Raw genomic sequence first — 10,672 nt, 5'->3', positions numbered from 1 at the left:
CCTTGCGACGCGCCACTTTCGCTTCCTTCTTGAAGGACGCCGTTTCACGGCTTACGTGGATCATAAGCCACTTACGTTTGCGATGTCAAAGGTTACTGAACCATGGTCGGCCCGTCAGCAGCGGCACTTGGCGGCCGTTTCAGAGTTTACGACGGACGTTCGGCACCTGGCCGGTAAGTGTAACCCTGTGGCTGATTGTTTATCGCGCGCGATCGTGTGTCCAGTCCAGCTCGGGGTTGATTTTTCGGAAATGGCTGCCGACCAGTCCGTTGATCCTGACATCCGCAACCTCAAGGCAGTGAGTACGGCTCTTAAGCTTGAGGAGGTGGTGTTGCGGGGCGGTCGCACTGCTCTCCTCTGCGATGTGTCCACGGGCCGCCCTCGTCCTGTAGTTCCGTTGGAATGGCGTCGCCGGATTTTTGATTCGATCCACTCCCTTTCACACCCTGGCGTCCGTGCATCGGTCAAGCTGGTTGGGGCAAAGTTTGTCTGGCCCGGGCTTCGTAAGGACGTCAGGATGTGGGCAGCGGCCTGTGTAGCATGTCAGCGTGCCAAAGTCCACCGACACACCAGGTCGAGCCTTGAACCTTTTCCGATTCCGGCCAGGAGGTTCGACCATGTGCATGTGGACTTGGTAGGTCCCCTTCCCCCTTCGCAAGGTTTTACTCACCTACTCACTATGGTGGACCGGACGACTAGGTGGCCAGAGGCGGTTCCTCTGTCCTCCACGACCTCGGTGGATATAGCCCGTGCGTTTCTGTCGTCCTGGGTCGCGCGTTTCGGCACGCCGTCCGATATCACCTCGGACAGGGGCCCCCAGTTTGTATCTGAGCTCTGGTCAGCCTTGGCAGTATCGTTGGGTGTGCGCGTGCACCGCACTACTGCCTACCATCCGCAGGCTAACGGTTTGTGCGAACGTTTTCACCGGTCACTTAAAGCTGCGCTGCGAGCTGCGTTATCGGACGGTAACTGGGTCGACCGTCTGCCATGGATTTTGCTCGGCTTACGTTCAGCGCCGAAGGAGGATCTTAACGCCGCTCCTGCTGAGTTGGTGCTCGGTCAGCCGCTTCGCGTACCTGGTGAATTTCTGCCAGACGGTTTGGACGCTCCGCCCTTTTCCTTTTTGTCGGGGGGGCCCCTGAGCCCTGCACCGGTTCACCACTGTGTTCCCAAGGTATTCGTGCCGTCCGCGCTTATGTCAGCCCGTTTTGTTTTTGTGCGCCACGATGCCCACCGCTCGCCCTTGCAGCCACCGTATGACGGCCCGTTTAGGGTGCTGGAGCACGGCGATAAGAGTTTTGTGCTTGATATGGGTGGGCGAAGGGAGTGCGTCTCCGTAGATAGGCTAAAACCAGCTCATTTGGTTGCAGGCGATGTGCTGTTGCCGGCCCACGTCCCTCGCCGCGGTCGCCCTCCAAAGTCCGCGCCCTCACTTCCGCGCGACGACGTTGTGTGTCGTGCTCCCGCTCCTGTCTCGCCTGACCCCCCTGCCCACCGGGTTTCAACTGCACCACTAAAGGATGGCCTGCGTAGTCGTTGTGGCAGGCCGGTGAAGCCCCCTGTGAGGTTTTCATTCTGAGCGACCTTCTGGGTGTTCGGGGGGGGGCTGTGTGGCGGACATTAGGACCATGCCTCTCACCCAGCAGGCATCCCGTTTGGGGGCGTATTCATGTGAATGTTTGTTGGCGCGAATTTGTTATTGTGCGTTATTCTGTTGTTGGCAGTCTTGGAATAAAGACGTGTTCACAGTCAGTCGTGTGTGCTCATTTCAACTGCCACAATATATACTTTATTTTTTTTTGGGGGGGGGGGTGAGTGTTTTAAATAAAATAAACCAAAACTATTAACGTCCGCCACCATGTTTGAATTTTCCATTTGGTTAAAGAAATATAGGCAAAGTATCTATCTTGAAGTCTAAATAATATAATAGTTATCTAACATGTCTGTGTGTAAAATTCAATGTAGACCTATTTAATTAAGATATTACAAAATGGAAGTTTACAATTCCCATTTACCCCTCTACCATTTTAACTTTGACAATTTGGTCTTCATGCTGCGGCTCCAGCCTGCACAACATGTGGTTTGATTTAGTGCGATGGAAAGATTAAATGGGGAACTTGGAGAAGTGAAAAAGAGCAATGTCCTTACTTGTTATGAAATTTAACTACAACTCTCGGAAGCTTTTATCAAAGCTAGAGTAAAACTCAGAGCTGAATACCTGGAGCCTTATTGCACTCCTTTTTTGTGGATCATGACTTGGTTTATGTGGTGTTCGGCAACCATGCCAGCATGAGTTGGATGGTTTTCTCTGTTTTAAGGACATGATGCAATTCTCCATTAATGTCAGTAGTTAACTAAAAAAAAACTCATCATTGAGAGACGTGGTTACGCATGTCAGGATAAATATTTTACTGTACATATTCATTATATGGCACAACATTAAGTTGGTAATGAAGGACGGATGTCAACACAAAGGAACTTAGTATTTTCAAACTGGGCATCTGAAATATATCATAAATAGAACAAGTAGTTAACCGCTGTTGACAATGAGTTGTACTATTTTATGAAATGGAGAAAGAGCAGGCTAGCATAAAGTCTGTCTGTATGCGCCAGTTCAAGGAAATAAATGGAGTCAATGGCGCCAAACGAACCACCAATGTGCTATTTCACTTCATTTTGAAAACGCATACCTGACCCTGGCTGCATGTTTTGTTCATGCATTCCTCAGGCTGTAGTATCGGATCATGGGCATTAAATGCATTTAAAATGGTGATATCGAACCAAAAACATGGCTTAAATCTCATCTAGATTTTGAGTTACAAATGACCAAAAAGTAGACTCCAGGAAAAAGTACACGAACTGGTTTATTAAACAAAAGTGAACAATAATTGTGTACATTATGAAAAGCTCTTGGAACTGCATATCGACAGTGTAGCTAAGGAAATTAATTACAAGACCATGTCCACATCACACAATAAAGGGATTAAATTGATCCCTAATGCACACCATGTTACTTAATAGACTTTAGAGCAGCATGTATCAAAACCTAACATAAAAGTTCTTTCTGTGATGTAGATTAAAAACTATTCAATATGTAAAGCACCAGAATAGCTCACTAAATATTTTAGTCTGTTTAAAAGAATGGCATGGTTGACCAAATTGAAAGCAGGGGTTTGATCGCGTTAAACCAACAATATGGGCACTATTTTCATAGAAAGGCACTGGTGTAACTTAATTTTTGTTCCTTGGCAAGTATAATTTACCGTGTTTGGGAATTCGGCAGCATCTCGCCAGGCGTACCAGCGGACCCCTGGTGCACTTGACTGTTTGGTGTCAGTAAGTAGACTAGTCTTTAGACCAGGTGAAACCAGGACTAAATTTTGGCACGGGCGGTGTTATGTGATCCATATCTATATTTTTAACAAAACTCCCATAATGTGCACAGCTGATGCATATGTGTCAGCTTTAAATCATCCACAAGTGGAGATCTTGCAGTTCCTTCTAAACTTACTTTTATGCGTCCACACCTCTCCTGCGCTGAATTTAAAGGGAGCCTCTTCAATTGGCATTCACTCCCACAATAGCATAACCACAACTCTCCCTCCCCGGCTCCCACTTTCTACATGTGCCTGTCTATCAAATAACCAAAAGAAAGAAAACTGCACCCAACTGAAGTTATACTTTACATGCTGTATAACAACAACTGGAAAAAGTCTTCTTATTTCTATGCGATTAAGAGAAAGTTGAAGAGCATCCTGAGTCAGCTAGAACAGGGCTTGGACAGCAAAATCAAAAGCAATAAAGCAATCAATCATATAATGAAGAAACATTTATTGGTTAAAATAGTTTTCACAGATACATTGAATTCTTTGCTATCATGCACTTACATCGTACATGGATTAGCACAGTCTGAACTACTGTAACAAATTACTATTTCTCCCGCTTTGTCAGTGGATTATTAAGATCTGGCCCAGAACAAATAAACTTGCAGTCGGATATCTCGTATTATGCACTGTATTGATTTCTCTGTTATAAAATAAATTAGCAACATGTATATCAGAAAACTCTTCTCACGTTGTGGGTGCATCACATTAACATATATTTATCATCTAGATCTCAGTGCAAATGCCATTGTAGCTGAAAGATCCATGACACATATAAGTACCGACAGAACGATGCATTGACTCATTTCCAAAGCAAAAATTGAGATTTATTCTAATGGTGTGAAGTTGTTGAGCTACATTGGCATATATTTTCATATAACTGACTAAATATTAGTCCAGTTCTCTAAGAAGTCTTCTAGAAACTCACATTTTCATTGTGACAGTTAGCTTGATTTACAGTACTAACTATTTCTCAAGCAGCAATGCTGACATCGAGTATGACAAAAAACAAAACGCTAACGAGATCAAATATTAAAAAAAAAAAAAAAAAATACTCTCCTCTGTCTCCCAACTTCCCCCAAATACGAAAAGGAAGCAAGCACTTCACCAACCAATCAACTGCTGTGTTACAACAGTCTGATCCATTAATCCTGCCACTCACACGCTCCTTTAAGAAAAAACACAAATAAATCCACAGAATGAAATACCACATAAATTCAAAGTTTATCAGGAAAAAAAACATCCAGACTGAGTGATGTTGTGACTGTAGAAATGGCCAATAAATAAACACATTATGGGGAGTTGAAATACTATGAGTAAGACATATGTATTGAATAGTAGTCAATTATTTCTCGGAGTGGTAGGTATAATTTCAAAATATATTCAATCTCTTGTGTCTCTTTTTTGTTGCTTTGTTTGGAAAATATGATTACAGCCGATTGAGCCTTTATCCATTTAGCGTAATAAAATCCAAGAAGTCACCCTGCAATAACTATTGAAACATTATGCGCAGTTTTCAACAAGCAGAACAGGTGATTTAGTTTGGCACATAATCCAACTTGTAAATGACACCTGCATGAAAGACATGAATGTAAATAGCTACCTGGTATCCGACCTAATATCCTGCAATTATTTATTATGCTGTTTTTGATGATACAATGTACGCTATGTGCCACCAGAAATGTTCCAAAAATGTCCAATATCAAAGTCATCAGTTTCTGGAATTACAATGACTATATGTGGAACAACTAACCTGAATCGAAGGAAGAGGAAGGCAACCCATTTTGAGACTAGACAGAACAGAACTGAACCGAACAGAACAGAAGTAATGTTACTAACATCCTGATGAATGTCATCAAAACAAAATTGCCGTTAGGTTAGGGGAGAGCCCATTAGTGCTGTGTTGATTGGTTGACAGATGAAGTCACCATTCTTGTTTTATGGAACTTGTTTTATGGACTTTCACTGCTGTCTATGCTGTTTACCAAACTATCCCGCCTACACGGAAACTCGATCAAAATCAACTATCCTGAACCATATCACAGTAAATCAAACTAAATTTGTCGTGTTTGGTGGCTGACAAACCATTATCAATATTGGTCTAAAATGCAATGACCACAGATTTAATCTAGAAAAAATTAGACAAATAACTGATATAGACCACTGCTCAATAGAGTGGCTGGATCTCAGGATCACCTCTGCCTTTCACCCACTTCTACGGGTGTACTCGGTTAAGGCTAGGTTAGGTGAAATAAGCGAACGGGAAGTCATCAAAAACAATTCAAAACTTGTACCTTTTAACAGTGTTACGTAACAAGTTTTAATGTCTCTTGATGAACTAAGAGTCTCTATGAGAAAAACAGTAACTGTTTAAACCTAAGTGATTGTATCCTGATTCTCAGGCTGCTTGCCAGATTTTACACATCCAGGTCGTCTGGTCTGGCCCGGCTGCTCATCCGGCTGCTGGCCCGGCTGCAGGGTCTGGCATCCATCAGTGGCATAGGTTGCATCTCGTGTCCAGCTGATGAGGACAGTTTCTTATGCTCGTGGGTATTGTCGGGGAAGTCAAAGGCTTGTGCATGTGAGTTTGAAATAGTGCTCCCTCCTCCTCCAATCTGGCCGAGGCGGTTCTGCTCTGTGGAATAGTTGGCCCAGTTCTGCTCATGGGCCTGTTTGTTAAAATTACGACAGGAGCCTGTCCCCCTATCTCCTGTGGCCAACTTGTAACCCGGAGGGGACATCGGTGATAGTGGGGCAGTAGGAGAGGAGCAGCCATTATAATAGGCATACTTGGTAGTGGAGAGTTCCTTGGGGGTTGGGCTCAAAGTGCCCCCACTAGGGTAGAGAGCGGGCTGCTGTTGGCCCTTCACACGATCTTTGATCCTCTTGAAGAACACATAGAAGAGTTCAATGACGTTAAGCAGCAGGGACACCAAAGAAACCACCAGCATGAAGATAATAAAGACTGTCTTTTCCGTGGGACGTGACAGGAAACAGTCCACCCTATGCGGGCATGGAGACCTCTCGCAGGTGTAGACCGCCGACAGGCTGAAGCCGTACATGTACCATTGGATCACCAGAAAGCCCACTTCAAACATGGACTTGAAAAAAATGCTTACTATGTAGGTTCTCAGCAGTGCCCCCTTCATTTTTACTTTGCCATGCTCGTCAATGCCATACTTCAGCTTTTTCATTTCAATTTTCTTCAGCGGGAGGTCGACATCTCCGCCATCATTTTGTACAACTTTAAGCTCTTCCTCCTTCCTGTTCAGTTTCTGTTCCTTCCTGTTCAGGTAAAAGACGTGAGCCAGGTAAAGTAGTGTTGGGGTTGACACGAAGATAATCTGGAGGACCCAGAATCTGACGTGGGAGATGGGGAAGGATTTGTCATAGCAGACGTTCTCGCAACCAGGCTGTTGGGTGTTACATTTGAAAGCAGACTGCTCATCTCCCCAAGCGGATTCTACAGCCGTGCCCAAGACCAGAATTCTGAAGATGAAGAGGACAGAGAGCCAGACCTTCCCCCCAGCGGTGGAGTAAGCCTGGACTTTATCCAACAAACGGCCAAGAGCGCTCCAATCCCCCATCTTCAAGGAGGCTTTGCTGGAAAAAGAAAGCAAATGAAAATGTCAGAATTTGACACAGTGAAACATGTTTTCCAATAACCATAATTTGTCTGGACCCATAGGAAGCTCTCACTACAAAGATCCTTAGCTCTTTCAGTACCAGCCATTTTCAGACCCTCCGTTACCCAAAGATTGAATGTCTGTACAGTCAAAACACGTAAAAATATGTCTTTGGGATTGAATGATTTTAGTGATAAACGTATATCTCCAAAGACTTTTTGAGGCTCGAGTACAAGCATCCACAACAGTGGAACCTCTAAACGAACAATTTTACCAAGATTTTCTAGAAACGTTTCTAAAGTCACATGCAACATGACAGCACATAGCATTTAATGATTATTTCTGCATGTTTTGGTGTTAAATGGCTTTGGCTTTGTTTTGTGGCTTTTTGTTTGCTTTTTTTGGAAAGAAACAACCAGCTTTAAAAAGAGCTGTTGAGGGAATAATGTGCAAAGAGAAAATAAAGAATTTAAACCAGAGGCTACATACTGTTTATAATGACTATTTTTAACTACAAACTGTTTAGGAATTTTGCCGGCCGTAAATAAAACTTAAAAAGGGGAAAAGAAAACTCACATTTTTACTAGAATTAACACTACTTTCGAGATTCTACTGGATTTAGTATTTGTAACAGGAAGAGTTTCAATAGTGCCTTCTGTATATTGTTGGTGTTTATTGGTCCTTGTGAAACAAGCACACAAGGTTATTCAGTTGTTGAGAGCAGACACGGGCAACACATTCTGGTCACTCAGAGCATCCCAATCTTGTAAATTTGAGATGATATGTCACAATCGAACACTCATCAATTTAAGCTTTACAAAACCTTGGATCAGAGACATAATATCAAGATTGGGTTTGTGGAGATAAACGGATAAACCGTCTACATTTTTCACCCTTATAGAAATGAAGTTCTTAACTTTGGATTATTCCAGATGAAACTGGTTGGCGCTCTTGAATAAAAACATTTCAGTCACATGAGGGGATTTTAGCTTAAGTATTTTCTTGCTGTTCCAATTTTCAGCAGTCCCTTGAGCCCATGGCAAGTGAGAATGCTTATAAACAAACTGGTTTTGCTCATTAAGAAAACTACAATTTGTTTATACTTTGGCCATTTTGTCCTTCTACTTGTATGTTTATTGTTGTGTGAAATGTACAGTACGTGTTTTACTTCTTTAGAATGTGGTGTGAAGAAGCATAAATAAGTTGTTGCAGACGTGAGGCTTCAGTGAACACTCAAAAAACAAAATCTGCCAAATGATGCTGTTCCTTGCCAAGTTCTCAATCAAGATGTTGCAGGAATAAAGCTGCTCATTTATGAGAACGTGAAGCCAATGTAACATTGTAAAGTGTGTGTGGAGCGGACCGGAAAACCCTGCCGTGAGCTTCTTTCCACAGTGCTCACAATGTCCTGTTGGCAGCTTAGCGCTGAGCATTGTGACACAACACAGTCTGAAGGCAAGTGCCACCTATAGCTTTGATTTTTACAGCCTCAACGAGATCACATGGAAATGGGACGCCAACTGAGAGGTGGAGCACACCGTGGACTAATCAAGTCACAGTCATATTCACACTGAGAGCACTTTTTAATAATGCTAACCTTTAAATACCTAATTGAGCTTTTTGCTTTTGGACTGATACAGGAAACTCGAGAGAATGCAACAAGCTTAGCGAGAACATGCAAAATTCACAAGGCCATGATGCATTCCCCAAAAAATTGCCTGTAAGTGGTGTGAACGTAACGGAAATTCAGCTGAAAACATTGCAGCAATACTTTGAATTGTGTAATTGCATTCCCCAAATAAAATCATTATTTCAGATTGACACAATTAAGTTATTTTTAACCCAAGTGACACCTGAGACATGGATGACTTTTTTTTTTCCTCCACTCAAGCCCACACTCATCATCGTTCGTAGGGAAGAAGGAAGAATACTGGAAATGTAGATATTTCATAACCCATACATATTAAGAATGAAAGGAAAGCTAGAAATCAAATAGTTTCAATGACATTTCTTGAAATGGTGAGAGGATTAAACATTGCTTGGTGCCATTGACTTGCATTTGGGGTTCAGTATTTTGAAACACAAATATTATTAAATATTGCCGAATAATAACAAACCTCATGCCATACAAATATAGCCAATATTTATTTCTTGTGATTTACAGTAGACATCTAAATCTGCTTTTTCATTGATACAAGAATATTCTACATCTAGAGTACAGTGTATTAAAAGTTTAAGACAACTGATTTTAGTGACTGACTGCTTAACTAAAAATTAATTGTTTTTTGATTGACCTAAAAGGGAAATATGCGTTATTATGAGGTTGTTAATCTTAAAGACTTTTCTGATCCTATAAATTACCACCACGTGTTTCTTAACTGATTTTAGGGGAAATCAACGTACCTTATCTCAGAACCTGAGTCATAAGTTCTTTGAGGGTTAGTCAGCCACTAAAAGAGGCATAGTCAATCATGCCAGGCACCGTTCAATACAATAAATGATGTAGTTATTAGAGAGAAATTCCCGCCACTTTCTACATGAGTGGCTTTGGTGATAAATGATTCAGACAGCACAGACAAATCCAACACAATGGCCCACGCAGAAGAAACGGGATATGAAAAAAAAAACAAGTCCAAGTTTGAGGTTTCCTGCAATTCCCCAGTGGCCGAACAATCTTTTTGAGGTTGTTTAACAGCTTTAAAGTGACTGGGCAGACTGGGAAATAAGCCGTTTGTTAAATCACATCATTCACCCACTCAACAGGTTTCAAAGAACAGGATCCGTGGTCAATAGTGCTACACAAGTTTAAGTGGGCTCACAAATAAATAAATAAGATGTAGAGAAGATTCTAGAGCAGGATCGTATTTAAATTGTTATTATAAACAATTAACCAATTTTCTATGTTTCACAAAGTGCTAACTTTGTTTCGGTGTACAAACACGATATTTATAATGAAATATAACATTTTTAGCTTCAAACTCACCTGGAAAGTTACAGAGTCGAAAACAGGGAGCCCGGTCGGACTCTTTCCTTATATTAATTGGAAATCACTCTCCAGAGAGGTCGACGGACACACGGGAAACTGAGCCGAACTTTTCAAACTTCCCTTATAAGTGTCCTAACAGAACAGGGAGTCACCTGACCTTGACGTCAAAAGCGAAGACCCTCGCGAGCTGCGTGAAGAAAAAAAAGTTTTTTTTTTCCGACAGGCCAGTTTAGAAAAAATTCAAAGCACCACAGAAAGATGTAGTTATTTGAAAGTACATGGTTTATTAAACAACTTTTGACAACAACAACAAATGGTTTTTTTTTATTAAAAGTATGTTGTACAACAATCCTATTTACCTAAAGAAGTTGTCTAATCAGTTTTATACCGATTGTTAAGCTTGCATTATAAACAAGAACATCCAGAAAAAACAACTTGTTCTCTATTTGGTCACGAGTTTTTCTTCAACGGACCTCAGTTTGTGGTGACTTCGACACCTGTTGATTTGAATGTCGCCAAAATGTAATTTTCTCTCTATTATTTCGCCGATGCTTCAACATTTGCCATCTATTTTTAGCAAACAGATATAAAACAGATTGGTTCACTTTGACGCTGCCGGTTGTTTGTTTTTAAAAAGCCATATCATGTGATACTTATACATATAATGATAAAGGTGG

General features: G+C 41.8%; 1 protein-coding gene across 1 annotated transcript; it reads right to left on the bottom strand.

The window, feature by feature from the left end:
- Positions 1-3,801: 3,801 nt before the first annotated feature.
- On the bottom strand, positions 3,802-10,134 carry gja1b (gap junction protein alpha 1b). Its single transcript, XM_088285757.1, has 2 exons — positions 9,993-10,134; positions 3,802-6,986 (listed from the first exon to the last, which is right to left on the bottom strand). Exon 2 carries the CDS (start codon positions 6,968-6,970, stop codon positions 5,801-5,803), a length of 1,170 nt encoding a protein of 389 aa, XP_088141883.1. The 5' UTR covers positions 6,971-6,986; positions 9,993-10,134; the 3' UTR covers positions 3,802-5,800.
- Between the last annotated feature and the right edge of the window lie 538 nt (positions 10,135-10,672).

Source organism: Idiotropiscis lumnitzeri, chromosome 21 (assembly GCF_059441095.1).
Source record: "Idiotropiscis lumnitzeri isolate Australia: NSW breed Sydney's pygmy pipehorse chromosome 21, RoL_Ilum_1.0, whole genome shotgun sequence".
NCBI lineage: Eukaryota > Metazoa > Chordata > Actinopteri > Syngnathiformes > Syngnathidae > Idiotropiscis > Idiotropiscis lumnitzeri.
The sequence above is the reverse complement of the archived record's forward strand: the minus strand, read 5'-3'. Positions and strand labels throughout refer to the sequence as shown.

Excerpts from the sequence above, each read along its gene's own strand:
- gja1b (XM_088285757.1), bottom strand. The coding sequence starts at position 6,970 with ATGGGGGATTGGAGCGCTCTTGGCCGTTTGTTGGATAAAGTCCAGGCT.